The sequence below is a fragment of the Protobothrops mucrosquamatus genome, unplaced genomic scaffold (genome assembly GCF_001527695.2).
Source record: "Protobothrops mucrosquamatus isolate PMUCROS unplaced genomic scaffold, P.Mucros_1.0 scaffold2176, whole genome shotgun sequence".
Lineage (NCBI taxonomy): Eukaryota > Metazoa > Chordata > Lepidosauria > Squamata > Viperidae > Protobothrops > Protobothrops mucrosquamatus.
The window spans coordinates 185,337-210,933 of NW_015388270.1; the positions used below are offsets into that span (position 1 = coordinate 185,337).

The 25,597-nt window shown below is 39.4% G+C and overlaps 1 protein-coding gene across 2 annotated transcripts in view; it reads left to right on the forward strand.

Annotated features, from left to right (window-relative positions):
• PUM3 (pumilio RNA binding family member 3) overlaps positions 1 to 24,584 on the forward strand; it is a 36,334-nt gene extending 11,750 nt beyond the window's left edge. The window contains exons 11-18 of one of the 2 annotated variants that reach the window (XM_015824275.1): positions 449 to 547; positions 1,615 to 1,668; positions 2,320 to 2,400; positions 6,411 to 6,553; positions 9,550 to 9,772; positions 11,557 to 11,644; positions 12,092 to 12,182; positions 24,428 to 24,584. In XM_015824275.1, the coding sequence (XP_015679761.1) occupies positions 449 to 547; positions 1,615 to 1,668; positions 2,320 to 2,400; positions 6,411 to 6,553; positions 9,550 to 9,772; positions 11,557 to 11,644; positions 12,092 to 12,182; positions 24,428 to 24,560 (912 nt within the window). In that variant the 3' untranslated portion in view covers positions 24,561 to 24,584. Of the gene's footprint in view, positions 1 to 448; positions 548 to 1,614; positions 1,669 to 2,319; positions 2,401 to 6,410; positions 6,554 to 9,549; positions 9,773 to 11,556; positions 11,645 to 12,091; positions 12,183 to 17,078; positions 17,352 to 24,427 lie in introns of those variants that run through there. The other variant, XM_015824274.1, reaches the window with a different exon arrangement.
• The last annotated feature ends 1,013 nt before the right edge of the window (positions 24,585 to 25,597 follow it).

Genomic DNA, 25,597 nt, shown 5'->3' on the forward strand with positions numbered 1-25,597 from the left:
TCAATGGGATGTATATCTTGTTCTGCTTTCTGGCATAGCTAGTCACTTCGAATTGAAATGTAAGGAAGTCACCTTACATTAAATTGCATAAAGGTTTTTTTCCCCTTGTCATATTTGCATATAAGAAATGAAATTCTTTCTTCGTGCATGTTTTTGTTTATGCAACTTAATTGTTAACGTGCTAAAATGTGATGCAGATCCTAGAACCCTGAAGTTAGGAGTTAACAAATTCCACACCAGATTAAAACTTTCTTTTAGAAACCAGACATTGATTCAAGGTTAGGAACATTCTTTAATGGGTAGAGGAAATAATACAGATTGCCCAATACCTAAACTGATTGTCAGTGTTGTTGTGAGAGAATGCGTCGAAGATTAAATAGGTTTTATTCGTTGGATACAATGATGAGTTCTTAAAACTGTCCCCTAAAACAATGTTCTCTGTGTCTAGGAAATGATCGAAGCCATTAGAGACGCTGTCGTTTACTTGGCACACACCCATGATGGCGCCAGAGTAGCCATGCATTGCTTGTGGCATGGGACTCCCAAGGTATTGTGTGTGAAGGAGCTGGTTTGTGTCTAAAGTCTTGCACTATGGATTGGTGTGAACTGGTTGTCTCACATGCAACGATCAAAAACACAGTGCATTTTGACAATTGTTTCAAATAGAGAAACATCCATGCATTTTATTTGAGTTAGTTTTTAAGAAGCACCAAAAAGGATTAGTTGAGTGGTTAGTTTATGGCAGGGTTAGTCAACCTTGGCTCTTTTATGACTCGTGGACTTCAACTCCCAGAATTCCTGAGCCAGCTAAGCTGGCTCAGGAATTCTGGGAATTGAAGTCCATGAGTCATAAAAGAGCCAAGGTTGACTACCTTTGGTTTATGGGTTGGATACATTCTGCTACCAACTTCAACTTATCCGAAGATATAGATCAATTCACAGTGTATGTGATTACGTATTTTATTTAATGCAGAGTTTCCCAACCTTAACGACTTTTAAGACTGGTGGACTTCAACTCCCAGAACTCCCCAGCCAGCCATGGGCAGCTGAGGAATTCTGGGAGTTGAAGGCCACATGTCTTACAGTTGTTAAAGTTGGGAAACCCTGGTTTAATGGAAGTAAGTTTGTTTTCATATTTCTTTAATATGCAAACATAAAGGAAACCATTAAACATATAACATTAAGAGAAAGTAGGAAAAAACACAAGCTGAAATAAATAAAGGAAAACGCTCATGCTATTTGCTAATTGAACGGTTCTGGGCAGTTTGAAGGAAAGAGCAATTAACTTCCTTACAGTCTTAACCTAAGCTTGCATAAGTGATACACAGACTGACGTAGAGAATAGAATATGGAACATGAAGCCTTATGTGTATTTCACTTCATATAGCGATTTCAGGATTGAAAGACGCAGAGATTAGTTGCTCATTTTACAGTATAAAGATGGTTTCCAAAAACTGCTCTTATGGGTGGCTTTCTATCCCTAATCCAGATGTGGATCCCTAAATATTGAATTTGCTTTATTATGATAATAGTTTTTAAAAGTCAGCTTATTATATTACACGTATTTTAAAGTTTCAAGTTTCTCACTCTCCTTCCATTTCGCACGATTGTTAGGACAGAAAAGTGATTGTAAAAACAATGAAGACGTATGTTGAAAAAATAGCTACAGTGAGTATTTTTAATGTCTCCTATTGTGATCATATAGAGTGCAATCCTAATTCATGCTTACTTAGAAGTAAACTGTTTGTACTCAGTAACGTTTTCTTCATTGTTAGGGTTTCAATCCCACGGTCTCATTTCTGGAAGACTGCTTTACCCCAATACAAATTCAGAAGGAAGTAATAGTGACAATTATGTTTGTAATTATGTTACATATATGTAAATATCACTAATACATATGTTTAAAGAAGAGTTTTAAGAAGTCATTTTAAATGTTGACAAAGGTGAAAGAAATTCCATGCCAAGAAATCTATAGAATTTGTCCAGATATGATACATATTAATGTTTTAAAAATATTAGAATCCAAAAAAGATAAACATGAGCATTTTTACTGAGGAATAGGTCTCACAGAATTCACTGTCTAATTTTAAATAATTGGGCACTGGAATTTAGTTTTATATAAGACACTTGAGAGATTTGATATTTTGGTGGGTTGGATTGTTGTTTTTGACTTTGAAGAAGAATCTTGCTTAAATGTTTTAGCAGACAGGTGTTAAAATCAGAAATAAGATGAATAATCACTTTGGATAATTAGGAGCTAGTGTTCAAGAATTGTTTTGGCTTGTGTCTTATACTAGTATTTTTTGGCTCACGTTTCAGGGTGAATTTTCACATATGGTTTTGCTGGCAGCATTTGACTGCATTGATGATACAAAACTTGTGAAACAATTGATTATATCTGTAAGTAATACGATTTCCAATCTTCATTTTTGATCATTCACCTAGCAGAATGTAGAAAATTCCACTGGTTTTAGACAAAGATTATACACTGCAGGTAGTCTTTGACTTATGACCACAATTGAACCCAAAATTTGTGTTGCTAAGTGAGAAATTTGTTAAGTGAGTTTTCCCCCATTTTACGACCTTTCTTGCCACAGCTGTTAAGTAAATCACTGCAGCTGATAAGTTAGTAACCCGGTTGTTAGGTGAATCTGGCTTTCCCATTGATTTTGCTTGTCAAGAAGGTTGCCAAAGGTGATCATATGACCCCAATGGCCATAAATGTGAACGAGTTGCCAAGCATCTGAATTTTGACCCCGAGACCATGGGGATGCTGCAAAAGTCTTAACTGAAAAACAGTCATAAGTCACTTTTTTCAGTGCTGTTGTAACTTTGAATGGTCACGAAATGAACTGTCGTAAGTCGAGGACTATCTGTATTCAATTTGGTGTTTAAAATGAAAAATGAACTATCCAAGTATTGTTGGGGCGGTTGACTCCTTGGCAACTTAGGTGATGGAGCATCTTTATTTTTTTCATTTATCCATTACTCTTTCTGTTGTGGTAGAAATTCTTAAGCTGTAAACCGACGTACCAGTGAAAGATTACGCATTGGATTAAAACACTGGGGCTGTATAATGTTTTCCTATATATCTTGACATAAAAAGAGATGACTGAAGGCAAACAAAAGAATATGAGACAAATACTTGGGATTTTCTCTCCATAGACTGGGGTGTCCAAGCTTGACCACTTTAAGAATTGTGGACTTCAGCTCCTAGAATTCCCCAGGCAGGGATTTCTGGGAGTTGAAGTCCACAAGTCTTAAAAGTTGTCAAAATTGGAAGCCTTCCATAGACTATTTCCCACCCTCCTTCTCTCATGCCCAGATCCAGGACCAAGATAAAATGAACAACTTCAGTGATCAAATGACCACTTTGGCAGTCAACCTCAGGGAAGGGAATCCTTAGAGCATGTCTCCCATAGTCCTCTGTTGCCTTCATGGAACTTTCATGCCATGATCCTTTCATGCAATGGACGTCCCTCTGCAGTAATAGAATGCAGTGGATGAATTGCTAGCAAATTGTTTTACTTTTTTCCCCCCTATGATGGTTTATTTATTATTGTCAGCCCAACACGGTAGACTATGAAAGCCTGGCCATTTAGGTCAGGACTGCTTTTGTTGTAATAATAATTGTAACAGAATCCTGCAAATCTGAATGTGCTTCTCCCTTTCTCCCTTTATGTTCATATAGCATGGGAGGAGCTTGTCTGAGATGTTTACGCAGACTCATTCCTTGGCCCAAATCTCAAGCCCCTCTTATCTGACTGTAGCTTTGGCTGCAATTCTTCCTCCTGTCCTTCAAAGCCATTCCTTATGCCCTCTATAGTTAGTTATTTGTCTCCCTCTGCAGCTAAACATTTCTACCTTAGCACGTATTAATGTAAAAATTAAAAGGTTATCTTAGCAGATACACTGTTTGTAGGACTGGAAGGAGAAAGGTGTGTGGCTAATAATTCGTTTTAAAGGGCCATCTCAGTCAAAGTGGCAATAAGTTTTGTTTTTTTAGAAGTTTTTTAGATCAGCTCACAGCCACCATGTTGTAGCTTTCTTTTTATAGCTCTGTTGCTATGCACGTCTTGAATATGTATGAGTTTGAAATGGTGTTTAAATTCCTCGCTCAGTCTGTTTGTTAGCTTAGCTATTATCGTATTTGAGCTTTCCAGCCAAAAGTGATATAGACCCTATTGAATTGAGTTCAGCTTCTGGTGACATAACCGTATTATTTTCTTGGCTACAGTACAAATATTGTCTCAGGATGATTGTCGATTTCTTAGCCGATACCCTTGGCAGTTATTGGTGGTCTCTCATCCAAATATTAACCAAATCTGGTCCTACTTAGCTTTCTGTTTTTAGCAGAGTAACCTAGATGCTACCTAGCTAAAATTGAAGCAAATGCTGTCCTGATTCAATAGTGAAATTGATGAGTTTGAATTTTTCACTGATGGAGAAGCTGTGAGATGACAGGTTTTTGAGGCACCAATCAATCCTAATGAAATTAGAGGATAGCAGATTTAAAGATTAGATTGGGTAAACTGAAGAAAGAGAACCGTGATTGAATCTCTTATGACTTTGCCTTCATTTGACTAACATCACATTTCCTTTGCCTCCAAACAGTTGTATAATTGAGTCCAAAAGTTTAGCAATATGTTTGGTATTCCCCAAAGACTTTTTAGTGGTTATTATCATTATATCCCAAAGCAATTACCATAAACGTGAAACTTAAGCTTGCATCCTTTCAGCTTCCCTATGCTTTATCGTCTGATTTGCTACAGCTGAGTGAAGGATCGTTCCTTTATATCGTGATTCTAATTTTGTTCGTCCTGCTTTGGGAATTTGGGACTTTCTTCATTAATAAAGATGCATGTAGCAATAATGGCTATGCAGGTTGGCGCTTGTGCTTATAATAGTAACTGCAGTTTGAAAGGCAGTTTCATATCTTATCTCATTTGGGTGGCAAAACTCTAACCCACCTTCCTCCTAACTTTTTCAGATTTTTGTTTAATTTGAGTATATAGACTTCTCTGCTCATTGGTGAATAAAGAATAAATGGAGTAAGCCTACATACTCCTAAGCTAAATGATTTTGATGAATGAAGAGGATGACTAAAATTTGTTGTGTTTGCAAAAGAGCAGTAGGCAAATCTATTTAAGGAGTATGAACAATGCTGTATTTATCTAAAAAAAACCCCTCCTTTTCTCTAAACAATTTGTCTTCAAAATAGTAATGGCCTGCCTAACTTTTATTTTTCAGAAATAGGCACAGTATTTGGCATGCTGTAACGTGAATATTGTGAAAATTACTGAAAACTGGATTTAACGGGCCATAATGTTGTTACATTCATAGAAATGGTCTTATCTTAGTCAACTTATCATAGACAATATGTTATGTTGTCTTAGAGAGCCAGTTTGGTCTAAATCAGTTTGGTTAAGGCAAAAGGCTAGAAGCCAGGAGGCTGTAAGTTCTAGTCCTGCCTCAAGCATAAAAACGGCTGGATGACTTTGAGCCAGTCCCTCACTCTCTCAGCCCACAACATCAGGCTTAGGTGACAAGGCAGTCAATCAATTCCTGTCACAGCCAATGGATCAACACTAGGTTGACCCCCCCCCAAAAAACCCAGACTCTACACTGTAGGAAAACCACTAGGAAGGAGAAAAATCATCCACAATATATTTCCTTACTAGAACTATGAGGGAAAAGTTGCCATTTTGAATGAAAAGGTTGCATTATCTTCATGTTAAATGAAATTAAATTTGACTGTTAGATAAACTGCCATCTTGTTTTCATATCTCCTTTAATCCTGTGATGTGTAATAGTTTTAGTAATACTATCTAGGTAAAGTTTTGGAACATCTGAGTTGAGCTTAAAATTCCAGCAAGCTGGATTGATCAGTATGGTTGTACAAAGGAGATGAAAAAAATGGAGGAATTAACAATTGGTAATATTTTGGACCACTACTGAAATCATGTCATAGAGAAAACGTCTTACGTTAGGCTTTGCACTTCTGATGTATTCATTTCTTACTGATGAGCCAGGTTTGTAAACAGCAAAATGAAACAACATTGCCCTTTAATACTTATCTAAAAGCTTTATACTACTTATACCTTCAGGGTTGCTAAAGATGGCTTTCAAAACGAAAAAGAAAAAAGCGTAGTGGGAGGGGGGGAATGCATGGCAGTATAAGAAAAAGAAAATGCAAGGAATGGTGATGATATTATTCCCATCTATACATATGGCTAGTCAGTTCCTGTCCGTGATTTGGAGCAAGGTCTGTGCATTAGTATAATGTCTTATTTAGTCATAGGTAAGATTTGAATAAGGATAAAAGAACTGGCTTCCTTCCAAAAAAACAAGCTGAAATTGGAAAAAGAAATGTTACTAACGGAATTTTTTGTCTTTTCCCCAACACTTAGGAATTGAATGGTAATTTAGCCACTGTTATAAACAACAAATATGGAAGGAAAGTCCTGCTGTATTTATTGAGTCCACGGGACCCAACATATTTTTCCCCGGCAATAATCAAAATCCTGCAACAGGGTGATGGAAATGCTCATAGGTACTTGTTTACAATTTCTTGAAGTTTCTGCATTTTTCCCCCTATCTGGTTATGTCTGAACATGTGCTGTTTTTCACTTGTCCAAATCCCCGTGGATTGAATTATGGTTATACAGCTGCCTGAGGCTGTGCAAAGTGGAATTTGACCTGTATTTTTGTTTTACATAAATGACCTCAAAAGGTGGAATAGCAAGATAGATTTATTTTTTTTTAAAAAGTGTAAGGTAACATTTTAGTAGGAAATATTGGATTTAGCATTGGGTAATTTTCTATGAATTTCGGTCACATTTGCTTTTAGTGGATTTGGTAAAATAATAGTTTATTGCCATGTGAGTCAAGTGACAAATAAGAGCAGCAGGTGTTTATTTCAACACTGGCAGAATAATGCATGTTATGTTTACCCACAGCTGATTATGATACAGACTAGATTTGTTTCTCGGTATTCATTTCAATAGTCTTACATTTTATCTGTTTTTATCTGGTTAACTGTATCTTGCCTTTATATATAATTTTTTTTGGGGGGGGGGGGGAAATCACAAGGATACAGAATCTGACCTATTTGAGGCTAAGTGATGCTATTGAATCCAGGGGATATTCTGCAAAATTTGTGGATGGATGTCAACCTTTAGTAATGTGCCAGTGTCGGAGACCTCATTGAAGGAATACTTGAAGAACGCAAATGAATTTTTCTCAAGGTCCTTTCACTGATAGAAGATAGACCAAGAGTTAGGCATGCTCACCATTTAATTTGCACGATTGGATATTATGAGCAACAGGGGAGCCAGAGGTTTATTATACATTGTTGTGAAGACACTAAAGCAGGGGTGTTAAACTGCCGGCCTGCGGGCTAGACGCATCATCCGGAAGCCACACCCACCCCATTGCCGGCAATGGCAAAACCGTCCCGATACATTGCGCAACGTCATGTGACGTCGCGAATTTGACATGTCTGCACTAAAGATACAGTGATGGGCTGATATCAGTAGTACAAGGTTGAAATGAGCAGTCCTTGTTGCTCTCTGAGCTTGGTTGTTTTCTTGCAGATGTTTCATTACCCCAACTATGTAACGTCATCAGTGCTAGTAGGGACTGAGGTTTCCTCTCATTTTATATTCTAGTGGCTTGCCCTGTCAGTGTAGGTGGGAGTGGTCTTGATGGTTTCTTGGCAATGAAACATCTGCAAGAAAACAACCAAGCTCAGAGAGCACTAGGGACCCCTGATGATGATGATGATGATGATGATGATGATAATAATAATAATAATAATAATAATAATAATAATAATAATAATAATAATAATAATAATAAAAAAGTTGGAAGGGACCTTGGAGGTCATCTAGTCCAACCCCCTGCTCAGGCAGGAAACCCTATACCATTTCAGACAAAGGGCTCTCCAATCTCTTCTTTAAAACTTCCAGTGTTGGAGCATTCACCGCTTCTGGAGGCAGGTTGTTCCACTGGTTAATTGTTCTAACTGTCAGGAAGTTTCTCCTTAGTTCTAGGTTGCTTCTCTCTTTGGTTAGTTTCCATCCATTGCTCCTTTCCTGCCTTCAGGCGCCTTGGAAAATAGCTTGACTCCCTCTTCTTTGTGGCAGCCCCTGAGATATTGGAACACTGCTATCATGATACCAACAGTTTATCAAAGTGGCATGTGGTTTCTGAAAAAGTGGCAAATAAAAAAGACTTTGAGGCATTCCGGTCAATTTTTTTAAAGTTTTATTATTGTCTTCCATTTCCAGGGCATTTTATTTTTGTTGTTGTCATTTGTTTATTATTCGTGTGTGTGTGTGTGTGTGTGGGTGTTCTATTTGTGTAATAAAACTTTGTACAAAATTAAATTAGATTTCAGGCAATAGTTATTGGATCATCTTTGAGGCAGCATATTTTACTTGAAACATCCCACAAAACTCCGCAAGTACGAACAAGTGAATGTTCAGGCTACAGACCAAAATACTACAGGGAGAAGCAAACAGTTACCTTCCTCCCTAACATAAATATACTAACCGCTGACAGTTTTGACTGATATCACCCCATTGATAATTAAATGGCACCTCAAAATACACCTCCTGCTAGTTGTGTAAAAATAGTGCCGCTCTGCAGGCCATAGGCCCAGCAGCCATGAGAGTCACACCACCGTCTGTCTGTTTTGATGATCTTCCCAGTGACACTAATTGCAGCAGCCATGCACATCACTTTCTTGCTGACCAGTCTTGGTTTTTAAAAATTAAACAGTCAAAAAAATGAAGCCTGAACTGAGGATTGCAACCTTGCGGCTGTTAATGAGACTTGCCTCTGGCCCGAAGCTGAATTCTCCATTCCAGCAATTTCTTATTAAAAATATGCTTCGTAAACGCTTTACTGATTTAGGTAGAAACAACTGATTCTAGTGCAGTGGTTCTCAACCTGTGGGTCGGGACCCCATTTGGGGTCGATCGACCATTTCACGGGGGTCGCCAAGCAAGGCTGTCCGCCATTTTTTTTGTCCGCCATTTTTCCCCCCTTTTCCGGCGGGTGCCTTACCTCCCTTAGGCTGGGCCAGCTGGTGGTCGGCCTGCTCCGTCTCTGCCGCTTGCCAGCTACGCCTCGGCCGGCGCAGGGGCGGAACCACGCATGCGCGGCGCTCCCGGGCAGGGAAAGTCCTCGACTTACGACCGGTTGGGTAGTCCTCGACTTACGACCGGTTGGGTAGTCCTCGACTTACGACCGGTTTAGTCCTCAACTTACGACCGGTTTAGTCCTCGACTTATGACCGGTTGGGGTCGCGGCATTAAAAAGGTTGAGAACCACTGTTCTAGTGCATAGAGCGCACGATCATAGGTGATCTCTAGGGCTCTGATGGAGCGTCAATCAAAACTTTTCCTCTATTGGAAGAATATGAGAATAACCTGCTGTTGAATTTGGATTTTTTTTTTTTATTTGGGCATCAGAATTTTGTACAATTCCCGCTTTTCTTTCTTGAGCAAACGTTCTTATATCTGTTGGTCTTTATTCCACCAGTAAAAAGGATGCAGATGTTCGGCATCATGAGCTTCTGGAAGCCGTTTCCCCTCCCTTATTACAGCACCTCAGCGCACACACTGAAGAAATGGTGATGGACAAAGCTGCATTCATTGCGGTGACGGGCATCCTCAAGGCTGCTGTCGGCGATGTCCAGCCAGCGATGAAAGCCATCGCGAGTCTTGCTGCGAGAGAGATGATTCCGGGGGGAGAAGATGGAGAGGTAAGATAGACCCAAAGCAAACGGTAATGAGTAGCCCCAAAGTAGCAGATTTCTCTTTCATTGTTGTCCAGTCCATTTCTCTGAGGTAATAGTGATTATCTTCTAGGGCAGGAGTGTCCAACTTTGGCAATTTTAAGACTTGTATAGACTTCAGCTCCCAGAATTCCCCAGTCAGCATGTGGTATTTTGGAGTCATGGAGATGTTAGATTGTCAGGGGTATCCAACCTGATCTGGGGAAAGAATTTAGGCTCCATCTAAAATCAGAAGACTGAACTGATAACTGAACTGAACTCTAAACTTTAAGAACTTGCATAAAGGAAACATGTCTTTTCCTGGTCTCAGAGCCATTGGACAGGCTCAGGAAATTGATGTTAAGGAGGCATTAAGAAGGTAGCAACAGTGTGTAATCATCTAATATTGCCACATCCGTAACTCAAATCACCCACATTCTTGAATCTGCATAGCTATCATGAGAGTCTATAAAGAAGCATGGCTTTTCTAATGAGCCATCAACATGCTGTACAAAGTGTCTGCACCGAACCAAAGCACCTTTGTTTGTGGCATTGGCTGTGTTCAGATATTTGCCTAGCTACATGAAGATCAGGACTTGATTAAGGACAGGGCTATGCTTGGTACTCTGCCTCCTCTGCTTTTCCACCAAACACACACACTCTGTTGGAACATAGAATAACAAGATTGGAAGGGAGCTTGGAGGTTTTCTAGTCCAAGCTCCTGCTCAAGCAGGAGACCTTATAGCAGGGGTGTCAAACTGCCGGCCCGTGGGCCGGATGCATCATAGCCAAACCGCGCTCATCCCATTGCCGGCAATGGCAAAAAAGTCACACTACGTCGCGACACATCACGTAACGTTGCGAGTTTGACACCCCTGCCTTATAGCACTTCGGACAGGTGGTTGTCCAATCTGTTCTTGAAAACCTCCAGCGAAGGAGCACCCACAGCTCCTGAAGCTGTTCTACTGATTAATTCTTCTCACTGTCAGGAAGTTCTAAGTTGGATCTTAGTTCTAAGTTGGATCTCTCTTTAATAAGTTCTCATCCTTGCTTCTTGTCCTGCCCTCAGCTGCTTTGGAGAACAGGTCTAACCTCTCTTCTCTGTGAGACAGCCCCTCAAGTCCTGGAAGACTGCTATCAGGCCGCCTCTAGTCTTTTTTGTTAGATTAGAGTTCCCTCAATCATTCATCGTTTTCCCACACATTCAGGCAGAAAGTCTAAAGCAGAGCTAAAATAGAAGTATACCTTCTCTATGATCCTAAATGCAGCTATGTGAGAGTTGTGTATGATTGGGGGGGAGTGGGAGGGCTATATTTCTGTTCAGACCTGCCTGGTTTCCTTGAGATTTCTGTGCTCAACACAAAGAGCAGGGCAGACGTGATGCGGAAAGAAGGTCAGTAAGTAGTGGGAGGACAAGCTAGGGTTCAAGAAAGTGCCCTAACTGGAATGAAATTAGAAGCATTTTACAAAAGTTGCCCAGCTTGTGCCTTTAGGAATGATGAAAGTGGTAGAACATAATTGAAAATAGTATTTGAGACTGAAGAATAATTTGTTTTTCAAATAGAAATAAATATCTAATCTGAGTGACAACCAAGATTGTTTAAAATGTATACTGCTTGGCTGTTCCTTCACTGATTACTTAATGGGGCCAGTTAAGGGATGCTTCTTACATGCTATACAGCCTGACCCTACTTTTAAAAAGCTGCACATATGAAGACATTGAAGAGTGAGCCCAGGGAGAGATCCTAACATGTTCATGCTTTATTTTAAAGCTTCACATTGCCGAACATCCAGCAGGCCATTTAGTGCTTAAGTGGCTAATACAACAAGATGAGAAGATGAGAGAGTCTGGCAGAGAAGGTACGTTGGCATATCAGAGGTAAAATTAATTAATAGACCTTCAATCAGTGGAGGGTTGGGCAAGATAACTAGGTCCTGAATTGCATTTTGGGTGCCTTTCTTAATTAAAAAAAAAAACCTTACTCTTGAGTGATGTGGCTTGAAGGACAGGGAGAATTGCTCATATTAAGAATGGAAAAGTACTTCTAAAAAGGAAGGGCAAGTTCTTGCAAGGCGATTCAAAGGAAAAGTTTCTTTTTCCTTGGATTCAAATGTGTGTGTGTGTGTGTGTGTGTGTGAGTGTGTGAATAACATAGAAAATTAGATTGAAACCACATGTGCTCTGGTAATCTAATCAGTATCTCCTTAAAGTGAAGGCAGATGTATTGATTCTATCTTAGTATTAATTAATAACTGATGTGATGTCATGATAAATGTATAATACCTACTTTGGATTCTCCCAAACAGACTGTTTTGCAAGAATCCTGATCGAACAGGTGGGAATTGACCTTCTAAAGACCTGGGTGGATGTGAATCGTGGTGCAATTATTCTGTGCCGGTATGTAGAAGGTTTCTAAGGTTATTCAACATCTATGAGGGTTTGTTTTTTTTAGGCAGCGACCTGGTTGTTTAATATTAAAAGTTTATAAAGTCAATTGTATTTTAATAAGTGCCTTTCCTGCCACTAAGTAGACAGCAGCTGAGTTAACTTGCTGAATCACTTTCAAAGATTCATTACTTTGCTTTCATCTTTGTTATTTTTTTTTAAAGTGCAAGGGAAATCAGCTGTAGCTTTGCTACAATTTTTTTCTTCTTCAAAATTTCCATCTGCTGTTGATTGTCTCCTCCCATTGGACTGTCTTTCTTTGAAGGTAATAATTTGGCTGTCCTGGAGTTTATGCTGTCTGGAGGCTTTGCTGTCACAGCCTTCAGAAATACCACACTCTTTCTTTATAATGTGGTAATTCCACTTATTCCAGTGAGGCAGCCTACAAAGATTGGTCACTCAGTAATGTGAATAATACGGATATTATTGGTCCTGTTATACAGGTAGTCCTCAGCTTATGACCACAGTTGAGCCCAAAATTTCCATTGTTAAGTGAGACATTTGTTAAGTGAGTTTTGCCCCATTTTATGACCTTTCTTGTCACAGTTAAGTGAATCACCAAAGTTGTTAAGTTAGTAGCCCGGTTATTAAGTGAATCTGACTTCCCCATTGGTTTTGCTTGTCAGAAGGTTGCAAAAAGTGATCACATGACCCTGGGACACTGCAACCGTCGTAAGTATGAGTCAGATGCCAAGCTTCTGAATTTTGATCACATGACCATGGGGATGCTGCAAAGGTCTTAACTGTGAAAAATGGTCATGTCACTTTTTTCAGTGCTGTTGTAACTTTGAATGGTCACTAAATGAACTGCTGTAAATGGAGGACTACTTCTATACAGTACATATTGCAAATGAGCTTGAAGCTTGTGCTCTTATACCAAACAGTTTTCTTGCACTTATTTATATAACCTCAAGCAAACTGAGAACACAACAGCTCTGTTTCCGAATAAATCGATATGGTATTAAACAAAGTATTTTCAGCAAGAAGTAAATATTGTGCTAAATTTTACGTAGTCGACCCATACTTGGATTTTATGGAAAATTGAACATAAATAATTAGCATTCAGGGACGAAAACATCTAATTTATAAGAAGAGATAAACTTAGTGACTACTATAAAGGTTCAATTCAAAATTAAAGACAGGACATTCAAAAGAGTCCTTAATCATTACTACTCTAGTGAATAACAGTCTGCTCCGTTAAATTAAAACTGATGGATCTATTCAAACAATCACTAGAAATAATAGATCAATTGAATCAACTGAATCATATCCAAAATATCTCCTGATACCAAGTTAGGTTTGTTAGTATTTTCCTGATGCCTGTTGACAAAGAATAAGTGTCCCTTTGGGAGTAGAGGTGCATTCAGTGAAAGCAAACTAAAATGAGAACAGAAAATAATATGGTTGCAGGATAGCTGAACCTCAAAGCCTAAACATAAGAGGAACAGTTCTGTTTATCGGTTTGCTGAGGAGGTGATAATCTTCCCTTGTTCAAGGTTACTGCAGGGGAGAAAATGAGAAAGGCTTATAATTATGTTCCAGGATTCTAATCAAGGCTACTGAAATAATAATCTGTGTGAGGGGAAAATAAAAGGTAAAGATACCCTCAAGCTTGACTCCTGGTGATCAGGAGTTTCTTCAGAGTGTTACAGAAGTATTTACCACGGTCTTCCTGTGGACTTTTCTTCTGGCGTGCCCTTGAGTTCCCAGGTGGTGCCCTGTCCAAACATCCAGGGGAAACGTAGAAATGTGCAAATGTTTATTTAGTTCAAGATTGGCCTTTCCAACACGGTTAAGACCATTCCCGAAATGTTCTGAACTTGAGAAGATAATCAAGATTGCTTTATCGTTGCATTCCTCACACCAGTAATCCCTCATGAAAGGTTACTGTTTCCTTGCTTCTGTTAACAGAAATGTTGATGAGGATCACCGAAAAGCAAGAGATAACTTACTTTGTTTCACTAATCTGAATTTGGGTGGGTGGGAAGAACACGAAGTTCTAGCTGTTTCCCCTACCTGAGGGGTCTGTAGGTTCACCCAAAATGCCTGTCAGTCTGATGTCTATCCCTCCCCCCCCCCAAAAAAAAAATGTATTGCCTCTCCTAACAAAGCTCAATCAGCACTGCACACATATCTGTTAAAAATAATGGGGTTCCTTCTTCATTATCCCATTCTTTTTTCTTTTCTTTTTTTAATTTTCTAGTGTTTCTGATACAGATCAGAAAAATGTTGCTATTTATATGGATCATGTTTAAATCAAACTTCCATTTGACAGGCTTATCATTGTGAATTTCTACTGTTTCAGCCATTGCCTTTTTGAAATAGAGCTGTGGGGATTTTTCCTTGTACCTTACAACAGAACCCTTACATTTGACAAGAATCCTTAATTCTTTGTTAAAACACATGATCTCACACACAGCTGCTAGATAAAGATGTGTGGGGAATTGCTTCACTGCATGTGGCAAAGTTTTCCATTTGAGAAATCTGGTTGAGCAGAGATAACCCTGATTGTTTCTGCTTGAATTCTAGAAATGAAGAACTGTGGCTTTTTAAAAGAAGTCTTCTCTCCCAAAGGTGGTTGATGACACTGCTAGTACTGAGTTTTAGTTTTTTTCCATTATTTTAATAAAATTCAGTCAATCTGCCGCTACCACATCTTAAGTAGTTATATTTTTGACATCCCGTCAGGAAACGAATCTTAATTCATGGACGAGCTAGAGCAGTGGTTCTCAACCTGTGGGTCGGGACCCCATTTGGGGTCGATCGACCATTTCACGGGGGTCGCCAAGCAAGGCTGTCCACCATTTTTTTTGTCCACCATTTTTTCCCCTTTTCCGGCGGATGCCTTACCTCCCTTGGGCTGGGCCAGCTGGTGGTCGGCCTGCTCCGTCTCTGCCACTTGCCAGCTACACCTCGGCCGGCGCAGGGGGCGGAACCACGCATGCGCGGCGCTCCCGGGCAGGGAAAGTCCTTGACTTACGACCGGTTGGGTAGTCCTCGACTTATGACCGGTTTAGTCCTCGACTTACGACCGGTTTAGTCCTCGACTTACGAACGGTTTAGTTCTCGACTTACGACCGGTTGGGGTCATGGCATTAAAAAGGTTGAGAACCACTGAGCTAGAGAGAGTTAAAACAGCCACGGCCAGTTAACTCAACTGGCTGTGATTTTAATTAGAAGGATCCAGAATTCAGGCAAAGATGCTTTAGATCAGGGGTAGGCAACCTCGGCTCTTTTATGACTCATGGACTTCAACTCTCAGAATTCCTGAGTCAGCATAGCTATGCTGACTCAGGAATTCTGGGAGTTGAAGTCCATGAGTCATAAAAGAGCTGAGGTTGCCTACCCCTGTTTTAGATCAAACTTGAGGACCATTCCCTCCCTAAAAGAGTCATATCCAACCTCCTGAATTTTCATGAGTCTGTGCAGCAGCAATTGTGTGACTGCCAGAAAAGGAAGTGGCTCCTTTGGGAGATGTCCTCCTAAATCTTTAGTCATGGTCTGCTTCAGAACTACTGCAGATCTCTATATTTGATGCAACAACTCATCCGATGTCTTAACTCGTCCAATATCTAAGCAGATGCAGAATATTCGTATCTTGCTCTAACGTTGCATGAGAATTTGAGAAGGGAACGTGTATAATCAGCTTAAATTTCTGCTCTGAGGTTTTGGTAATCTCGGTGGCTGTTTACACCGATGCTTGTCCTTCCCTGAAATAGTAACAAGCCTATAAAATCAAAACAATTTACATAATCTCTTCAAATATGTAATGCTAGGTCATAGCGCTTGCTCTTAGATAAGACATAACTATTTTGGATCATACTGAAAAACAGATTTTTTTTTCACCCAGGCTACTTTAATTCTTTCCTTCTCTTTGTTTGGCAGAATCATATTTGTTTGTTTTTTAAAAAACACAAGGTTGGATATGACAATTTAAACGGAAAGTTATGATAAAAATTGCAGAAGATTTTTACAGGCCACCATTGATACTTTCATACTGAAAAATCTTTCAAACAAGCCCGCTTAGTTTCTCTGGAAAAGTAATGAAAGTTTTTTTCCCCCATGCATCCCATTATTAATAATGATGTGAATACTGATTTATTCTTATAAATGTCTAGTATTATATAAACAATAATATTCAATATGAAGACCCGGGTGGCAGCTTGTTCGCTGAATTATGTATTTACTGTAGTTATCCACACCCTGTCCCCTTTATCCCGATTTTCCTGTACCCGCACTGACCCCACTTTTTCCCTACCCATATGAAATCTAATAAAATATATTTAAATAATAATAATAATGATGATGATGATGATGATGATGATGATGATGATGATGATGTGAATTTGCACATATACAATCCAAATCCAGTTCCCCCTTGCCTCTTTTTAAATGTGTTTTTAAAAAGCAAAAATTAGAATGAATCAGTGTTTATATCTGAGCATGAGATGGAAGTAGCATTGGTTACTCTCACTGATGACGTATGATAAAGCTTGGATGTGGGAAGCACATAGTTTTAATCAATCTTTCAATGACCTTTGGTATCTCTGACCATGGTATCTTTCTGGACTATTGGCAATAGTTGACACTTGGGGAAACCATTAAACTTAATTGAAAGTACATTCAGAACATACAAAGACTCTCTGTTCTGACAATTTGAACATTTAAACTGAATTATTATCACCTACTTTCTACGAGATAGTGTCCCCAAGTTTTCCTTAACAAGTAGAATTATTCAATCGTATGCTGGTCTGTCTGTCGTGTATTAATTCAGTTCATAATAAACATTCATTTTTAAAGGATACTGTTTAGAACATATTTTAAACGTTCTTTTTCTTCCTCTTAAAGTCTTCTTCAGAGCTCTGATCAAGAAGTTGCAACACAAGTCAAAGATGGACTAAAGAGTGTTATTCCAAAGTTAAAAAGGACTGAAGACTGTACAGCAGCAGCAAAGGCATTGCTGGAGAAATTATTATCCTAATTTAATAATTATTCAGTTTCTCTATGACAACTATATGCTTTCTTTTTAAAAAAAAAATGTAAATGGAAAGGATTTTGGATAGTTAACTTTAAAAAAAATTACACAATTTAATTTGTGAATAAATTCTTATACCTTTTTCAACGTTTGCCTCTTGAATGCTACTCAAATTACCTTTCTGTGTCTAACCTTCCATTGTTTAAATGGAGTCAATGTGGCATCTTGGCTGAGGTATTAAGTGAGGAGTAGAGAGACCCAGGTACTAGTCCTCTCTCAGTCCTGGGGGCTTCCTGGGTGATTTGGAACCAGGCATCCTCTCTCAGCCTAACCTACTTCACTGGAGTTATTGATCAGGGTGGGCGGAACAACATGTACAAAAAGCAGTATTGGTCTAGTGGTTAAGGCACCAGGCCAGAAACCAGGAGACCGTGAATTCTAGTCCAGCATTAGGCCTGAAAATCAGCTGAGTGACTTTGGGCTAGTCCAGGAGTAGGCAACCTTGGCTCTTTTATGACTCGTGGACTTCAACTCCCAGAATTCCTGAGCCAGCATAGCTGGCTCAGGAATTCTGGGAGTTGAAGTCCACGAGTCATAAAAGAGCCAAGGTTGCCTACCCCTGAGCTAGTCACTCTTAGCCCAACCCACCTCACAGGGTTGTTGTGGGGAAAATAGGGAGAAGCAGGATTATTAGGTATGTTCACCGCCTTGAGTTAAATTGATAAAAAAAATAAAGGGAAATAAATGGAGATATTTATTTATTTATAAAATTTATTGGTTGCCCATCTGGGCAGCTTACAGTCATAAAAATCTATCTATATATACTGCTCACAAAAATAAAGGGAACGCAAACTCCTTCAGTTCCATGTTAAAATGTTCCCTTTATTTTTGTGAGCAGTATACATTAAAACATAAATAAGGTAAAACCAGCCATTAAAATCTTAAGATCTAATTAGATGTGGGGAGGGCAGGGGCAGAGTTGGTGAGGTGGGATCTGTTGTTACTCGATTAACCACCTTCAGTGTGCTGGCCCCAAGCCAACTGGCAGATAAATCTTAATAAATGGCTATATATACAATCTAGGTGACTCTTGTTCCTGTCTCCTTTGATCTCTGATGCCACGGTCGACTTGCTTTTTCACCTTCATTTAACGAGCTGTGTATCTTAGTAGTAGTCGAAGTGGAAAAAAGACAAGCAGAGGAGAAAAGTAGCTTTTACTTCTTCCATTTTGAAAAGATGTAGCTCAGCTACTGCAGTGGGGGGGGGGGGAACTAGTTTAGGCAATATCAAGGAATACAACACATGCGCCCATTATTTAAAGTTAAAGTCAAGCAATGGTGTAACTCACAAAGCAAACACCAGCAGCAAGTACATTAGTCTGCCATCAGTCAGGGCTATCCATGGCGCTGGTCCAGCCAATCCCGCTTTTTGCCTGAAGATAAGCATGCACAATAGCGGAGATGAAACGCACTGCGTTGGATTAAGGAGAGCTTGGCATAGGGTTTGCAATTGATCACCCTCTGTTCTGCAATGCGCTAAGTGCCCAGCCTCACAAAAGTTGGGGTTTGTCACTACCCTTTTTAAAAAAAAGCATTGAGAGCAACTGCAGACTCCTATAAGCACCCTTCTTGTAAAGACAGTAAATATTTAAACCTAGACTGTGTTCGATATTTCACACTCCAGGTGTATAAAGCCTGATGAGTGAACTTTTTGATAAATTCAGTTTATTGAATTTACCTATTATTACCTATCCACCTATTGTTTTAATTATTTAAAAAAATTATATAGTTACGCATTTTAATCAAATATCTTCAGGCAGCTAACAAAGCCAGTGCATAAAATAATGTAAAAGCCACAAAGCAACTCATAATTAAAAATGCAAGTCCTCTTTAACCATCTCACTGCACAAGACAGACGCACAAAGGACTCCACTAACATCGGAGCCCTGGTGCTCCTGAAGACTAAAGGACGGGGTCTCCTCGGAAGGCGGGAGTTTCAAAGGGCAGGTCCTGCGTCAGAGGCTGCATGTCACCTAGATGGCCTCTAGATGGCCTTGTTTTACAAAAGGTCCTTCGCACAGATCTGATGGGAGAGCAGAAATGGGTACTTCTTACTCTGAGTCACTGGTTTTACTGGATTTGCTATTTTCTGATGGAATAAGATCATGCTTAGCGAAGGGGTCCTCCAAACCAGTGTGATAATTTGAGATGCTATTTTTTTTGTGTGTGAAAGTGACCTAATTTATGTTATAATTAATTGACTTAGCAATGCAACACATGTCCATGTGCTGGTTCTCTTTGAAAATCCCATTTTCAACTGCTGACTTTAGATACGCTTCAAGATTGCCAGATCTTTGCCAAGATTCCCACAGGCTTGGGAGCACAACTCTGCACCCAGTGCAAGCTTTCTCAGCTTTTGCTGGTTAGGATTTAATTACATCTTAATTAATTGCTCCTTAATGAGCAGAGGCTGAAATCTGTTAGACCCCTGTTTAAATCTAGTTCTGTAAATTAATTGACAGTGCAACTATCTCTATAGTTTTCTTGGATGTCTCAAGAAAACCTCTTCTGTATAATGGAAGTTCTTTCATATAACGATTACATTTATACGCTGTTCCCATACAAGTTCCATTTTGTTAGCTAAGTGGGATACTGTTTTCTAAGTCATTTTTTAAATAGTCCAGTAGAGTAACTAACAACAATCTCAAGAATAAAATACGACAAAGCAAAACATGAGTCTTTCATATATTAATTTCCAGGAATGCTTTTGGATCTCCAAGCATTGCACTCAGAGAATAGAGAGCATTCTCTGCCAAATAGGGATTTTAGGACTTGCCACACCTGATATGACAACCATTTTGGGACCTGGCAACCATCTCCTGGCAACCATTTTAGGAGCAAGCTCACCTGATGCTTTCAGCCTCTCCCCTGTCTAAAAAGATTGCCAAGACCCAGTCATGGTAAGGAGAGGAGCAGCAAATGATTTTCATCTTTTCCTGTTAAAATAATTTGCCATCCTAGATTGACTAGAAAGATACGGGGAAAGGAGAGAGAGAAAGAGAGAGAATACACACCAGTGATGTTTGGCCATTTGCATTGACACAACAGACTCTTGAGTTGTAAGTAAGCAAATATGCTGGCTAATCTTGTCCTAAAGGTTACACAGCCAAAAGAGCTAGGACAAATAAACCAACTGTCTGCCTGGGTAACACAATGCTGACTAAACCATAGTCCTAAGCTTCATTGGCCTGGATAAGTCTTAAAGAATAATCTCAACTGGGTTAATTGGCAGGAACACAATCATTCGCATTCAGAGCACCTGCAACTGCTTAGTAAAAGTGCTTACAGTTCTCCTACTAGGATTGGCTCTTGGGATATGAAATACATGTTGGCTTACTATTGGCTTATGNTCTTCATTTATAACACGATTTAAAATGCATCAGCTGGGTATGAACCTAAAATACCTTTTAACTTGTATTTATTAATCGTAAGTCCCTGCTTTTGTAGATTAAATATTCTTCTCTATTTGAATCACTGATGATATTTCCAAGTTAAGTTTTAATTTCTGTCCTGTAAGTTTTCTCAGGAATTAGTAATGATGAGATCACTGTAACAGCCTGCTCCGTTAAATTAAAACTGATGGATCTATTCAAACAATCACTAGAAATAATAGATCAATTGAATCAACTGAATCATATCCAAAATATCTCCTGATACCAAGTTAGGTTTGTTACTATTTTCCTGATGCCTGTTGACAAAGAATAAGTGTCCCTTTGGGAGTAGAGGTGCATTCAGTGAAAGCAAACTAAAATGAGAACAGAAAATAATATGGTTGCAGGATAGCTGAACCTCAAAGCCTAAACATAAGAGGAACAGTTCTGTTTATCGGTTTGCTGAGGAGGTGATAATCTTCCCTTGTTCAAGGTTACTGCAGGGGAGAAAATGAGAAAGGCTTATAATTATGTTCCAGGATTCTAATCAAGGCTACTGAAATAATAATCTGTGTGAGGGGAAAATAATCTGTGTGAGGGGAAAATAAAAGGTAAAGATATCCTCAAGCTTGACTCCTGGTGATCAGGAGTTTCTTCAGAGTGTTACAGAAGTATTCCTGTGGACTTTTCTTCTGGCGTGCCCTTGAGTTCCCAAGTGGTGCCCTGTCCAAACATCCAGGGGAAACGTAGAAATGTGCAAATGTTTATTTAGTTCGAGATTGGCCTTTCCAACACGGTTAAGACCATTCCCGAAATGTTCTGAACTTGAGAAGATAATCAAGATTGCTTTATCGTTGCATTCCTCACACCAGTAATCCCTCATGAAAGGTTACTGTTTCCTTGCTTCTGTTAACAGAAATGTTGATCAGCATCACCAAAAAGCAAGAGATAACTTACTTTGTTTCACTAATCTGAATTTGGGTGGGTGGGAAGAACAGGAAGTTCTAGCTGTTTCCCCTACCTGAGGGGTCTGTAGGTTCACCCAAAGTGCCTGTCAGTCTGATGTCTATCCCTCCCCCCCCAAAAAATGTATTGCCTCTCCTAACCAAGCTCAATCAGCACTGCACACATATCTGTTAAAAATAATTGGGTTCCTTCTTCATTATCCCATTCTTTTTTTTTAAATTTTCTAGTGTTTCTGATACAGATCAGAAAAATGTTGCTATTTATATGGATCATGTTTAAATCAAACTTCCATTTGACAGGTTTATCATTGTGAATTTATACTGTTTCAGCCACTGCCTTTCTGAAATAGAGCTGTGGGGATTTTTCCTTCTGCCGTACAACAGAACCCTTAACATTTGACAAGAATCCTTGATTCCTTGCTAAAACACATGATCTCACACACAGCTGCTAGATAAAGATGTGTGGGGAATTGCTTCACTGCATGTGGCAAAGTTTTCCATTTGAGAAATCTGGTTGAGCAGAGATAACCCTGATTGTTTCTGCTTGAATTCTAGAAATGAAGAACTGTGGCTTTTTAAAAGAAGTCTTCTCTCCCAAAGGTGGTTGATGACACTGCTAGTACTGAGTTTTAGTTTTCTTCCATTATTTTTATAAAATTCAGTCAATCTGCCGCTACCACATCTTAAGTAGTTATATTTTTGACATCCCGTCAGGAAACGAATCTGAATTCATGGACGAGCTAGAGCAGTGGTTCTCAATCTGTGGGTCGGGACCCCATTTGGGGTCGATCGACCATTTCACGGGGGTCGCCAAGCAAGGCTGTCCACCATTTTTTTTGTCCACCATTTTTTTCCCCTTTTCCGGTGGATGCCTTACCTCCCTTGGGCTGGGCCAGCTGGTGGTCGGCCTGCTCCATCTCTGCCGCTTGCCAGCTACACCTCGGCCGGCGCAGGGGGCGGAACCACGCATGCGCAGCGCTCCCGGGCAGGGAAAGTCCTCGACTTACGACAGGTTGGGTAGTCCTCGACTTATGACCGGTTTAGTCCTCGACTTACAACCGGTTTAGTTCTCGACTTACGACCGGTTGGGGTCGCGGCATTAAAAAGGTTGAGAACCACTGAGCTAGAGAGAGTTAAAACAGCCACGGCCAGTTAACTCAACTGGCTGTGATTTTAATTAGAAGGATCCAGAATTCAGGCAAAGATGCTTTAGATCAGGGGTAGGCAACCTCGGCTCTTTTATGACTCATGGACTTCAATTCCCAGAATTCCTGAGTCAGCATAACTATGCTGACTCAGGAATTCTGGGAGTTGAAGTCCATGAGTCATAAAAGAGCCGAGGTTGCCTACCCCTGTTTTAGATCAAACTTGAGCACTATTCCCTCCCTAAAAGAGTCATATCCAACCTCCTGAATTTTCATGAGTCTGTGCAGCAGCAATTGTGTGACTGCCAGCAAAGAAGTGGCTCCTTTGGGAGATGTCCTCCTAAATCTTTAGTCATGGTCTGCTTCAGAACTACTGCAGATCTCTATATTTGATGCAACAACTCATCCGATGTCTTAACTCGTCCAATATCTAAGCAGATGCAGAATATTCATATCTTGCTCTAACGTTGCATGAGAATTTGAGAAGGGAACGTGTATAATCAGCTTAAATTTCTGCTCTGAGGTTTTGGTAATCTCGGTGGCTGTTTACACCGATGCTTGTCCTTCCCTGAAATAGTAACAAGCCTATAAAATCAAAACAATTTACGTAATCTCTTCAAATATGTAATGCTAGGTCATAGCGCTTGCTCTTAGATAAGACATAACTATTTTGGATCATACTGAAAAACAGATTTTTTTTTCACCCAGGCTACTTTAATTCTTTCCTTCTCTTTGTTTGGCAGAATCATATTTGTTTGTTTTTTAAAAAACACAAGGTTGGATATGACAATTTAAACAGAAAGTTACGATAAAAATTGCAGAAGATTTTTACAGGCCACCATTGATACTTTCATACTGAAAAATCTTTCAAACAAGCCCGCTTAGTTTCTCTGGAAAAGTAATGAAAGTTTTTTTCCCCCATGCATCCCATTATTAATAATGATGTGAATACTGATTTATTCTTATAAATGTCTAGTATTATATAAACAATAATATTCAATATGAAGATCCGGGTGGCAGCTTGTTCGCTGAATTATGTATTTACTGTAGTTATCCACACCCTGTCCCCTTTATCCCGATTTTCCTGTACCCGCACCGACCCCACTTTTTCCCTACCCATATGAAATCTAATAAAATATATTTAAAAAATAATAATAATAATAATGATGATGATGATGTGAATTTGCACATATACAATCCAAATCCAGTTCCCCCTTGCCTCTTTTTAAATGTGTTTTTAAAAAGCAAAAATTAGAATGAATCAGTGTTTATATCTGAGCATGAGATGGAAGTAGCTTTGGTTACTCTCACTGATGACCTATGATAAAGCTTGGATGTGGGAAGCACATAGTTTTAATCAATCTTTCAATGACCTTTGGTATCTCTGACCATGGTATCTTTCTGGACTATTGGCAATAGTTGACACTTGGGGAAACCATTAAACTTAATTGAAAGTACATTCAGAACATACAAAGACTCTCTGTTCTGACAATTTGAACATTTAAACTGAATTATTATCACCTACTTTCTACGAGATAGTGTCCCCAAGTTTTCCTTAACAAGTAGAATTATTCAATCGTATGCTGGTCTGTCTGTCGTGTATTAATTCAGTTCATAATAAACATTCATTAAAGGATACTGTTTAGAACATATTTTAAACATTCTTTTTCTTCCTCTTACAGTCTTCTTCAGAGCTCTGATCAAGAAGTTGCAACACAAGTCAAAGATGGACTAAAGAGTGTTATTCCAAAGCTAAAAAGGACTGAAGACTGTACAGCAGCAGCAAAGGCATTGCTGGAGAAATTATCATCCTAATTTAATAATTATTCAGTTTCTCTATGACAACTAGATGCTTTTTTTAAAAAAAAAAGAAATGTAAATGGAAAGGATTTTGGATAGTTAACTTTAAAACAAATTACACAATTTAATTTGTGAATAAATTCTTATACCTTTTTCAACGTTTGCCTCTTGAATGCTACTCAAATTACCTTTCTGTGTCTAACCTTCCATTGTTTAAATGGAGTCAATGTGGCATCTTGGCTGAGGTATTAAGCGAGGAGTAGAGAGACCCAGGTACTAGTCCTCTCTCAGTCCTGGGGGCTTCCTGGGTGATTTGGAACCAGGCATCCTCTCTCAGCCTAACCTACTTCACTGGAGTTATTGATCAGGGTGGGCGGAACAACATGTACAAAAAGCAGTATTGGTCTAGTGGTTAAGGCACCAGGCCAGAAACCAGGAGACCGTGAATTCTAGTCCAACATTAGGCCTGAAAATCAGCTGAGTGACTTTGGGCTAGTCCAGGGGTAGGCAACCTTGGCTCTTTTATGACTCGTGGACTTCAACTCCCAGAATTCCTGAGCCAGCTTTGCTGGCTCAGGAATTCTGGGAGTTGAAGTCCACAAGTCATACAAGAGCCAAGGTTGCCTACCCCTGGGCTAGTCACTCTTAGCCCAACTCCCTCACAGGGTTGTTGTGGGGAAAATAGGGAGAAGCAGGATTATTAGGTATGTTCACCGCCTTGAGTTAAATTGATAAAAAAATAAAGGGAAATAAATGGAGATATTTATATTTATTTATTTATAAAATTTATTGGTTGCCCATCTTACCAGAGGGTAACGTCTGGGCGGCTTACAGTCATAAAAATCTATCTATATCAGTGGTTCTCAACCTTTTTAATGCCGTGACCCCATAATACAGTTCCCCATGTTGTGGTGACCCCGGGTGCCAGGGGCGTGGCCAAGTGGGTGTGGCTGACAAGTGGGCGTGACCACCAAGTGGGCGTGGCCACCATGTTGTGGTGACCCCCAACCATAAAATTATTTTCATTGCTATTTCATAACTGTAATTTTGCT